Source organism: Geospiza fortis, unplaced genomic scaffold (assembly GCF_000277835.1).
Source record: "Geospiza fortis unplaced genomic scaffold, GeoFor_1.0 scaffold992, whole genome shotgun sequence".
NCBI classification, from domain to species: Eukaryota; Metazoa; Chordata; class Aves; order Passeriformes; family Thraupidae; genus Geospiza; species Geospiza fortis.
Window position 1 is genome coordinate 399630 of NW_005054625.1, and position 1075 is coordinate 400704.

The 1075-nt window shown below is 63.0% G+C and overlaps 1 protein-coding gene across 1 annotated transcript in view; it reads left to right on the forward strand.

Moving 5' to 3' along the window:
• RAPGEFL1 (Rap guanine nucleotide exchange factor like 1) overlaps nucleotides 1-1074 on the forward strand; it is a gene marked incomplete at its 3' end in the record, with an annotated part of 6598 nt that extends 5524 nt beyond the window's left edge. The window contains exons 11-12 of the mRNA XM_031064761.1: nucleotides 44-98; nucleotides 965-1074. Coding sequence (XP_030920621.1) covers nucleotides 44-98; nucleotides 965-1074 — 165 coding nt within the window. The remainder of the gene's footprint in view (nucleotides 1-43; nucleotides 99-964) is intronic.
• Between the last annotated feature and the right edge of the window lies 1 nt (nucleotide 1075).

Consider the following 1075-nt stretch of genomic DNA (forward strand, 5'->3'; position numbering starts at 1 on the left):
CTTGGGGGCCTGGGGGTGACTCTGGGGTCTCTCTGTGTCCCAGCACTGCATCGCTGAGAAAGTGAGAGCCGTGAGGAAGTACCGGAGCCGCCCCCTCTGTGAGTGGGGGGACGGGGCTGGGGGGGGCCAGCCGGGGCTGGGGGGCCCTGCTGGGGTCAGGGGGGCCCTTCAGGGGCGGCCCACATGGCCCTGAACCTGTCATGCTGGCCCTGAGGGATGGGGATGTGGCCAGAGCATCCTCACAGCTCTTTGTCCATGTCTCTGCATCCCCAAATCCCTAAATTCCTGCATCCTCATCCCTTCATCTCTCATCCCTTCACTCTGCATCCCTGAATCCCCATCCCTCCATCCCTGTCCCCACATCCCCATTCCTGTGTGGCCATCCCCATCCCCCCTGCATCTTTTCCATCCTTCAATCCCCACTTTCACGTTTCCATCTCCGTTTCCTTCCTCCACTCCCTCCATCCCCACATCCCTGCATTCCCACCACTGGCTTGCCATGCCTACCTACTTCCATCCCCATCCCTCCATCCCCATCCCCACACTCCCATCCCTCATCCCCATCCCCATTCCCATCTCCCATCCCTCCATCCCCATTCCCACACTCCCATCCCCACACTCCCATCCCCATCCCCATTCCCATTCCCACACTCCCATCCCTCCATCCCCATTCCCATCTCCCATCCCTCCATCCCCATCCCCACACTCCCATCCCCATCCCCACACTCCCATCCCCATCCCCACACTCCCATCCCCATCCCCACACTCCCATCCCCATCCCCACACTCCCATCCCCATCCCCACACTCCCATCCCCATCCCCACACTCCCATCCCCATCCCCACACTCCCATCCCCATCCCCACACTCCCATCCCCATCCCCACACTCCCATCCCCATCCCCACACTCCCATCCCCACACTCCCATCCCTCCATCCCTGTTCCCCGTCCCGGGGCCGTTCCCAGGCCTGGAGCTGGAGGCATCCCCGGCCCAGCTGCAGACCAAGGCCTACGTGCGGCAGCTGCGCGTCATCGACAACCAGAACCTGCTCTTCGAGCTCTCCTCCAAGCTGGAGA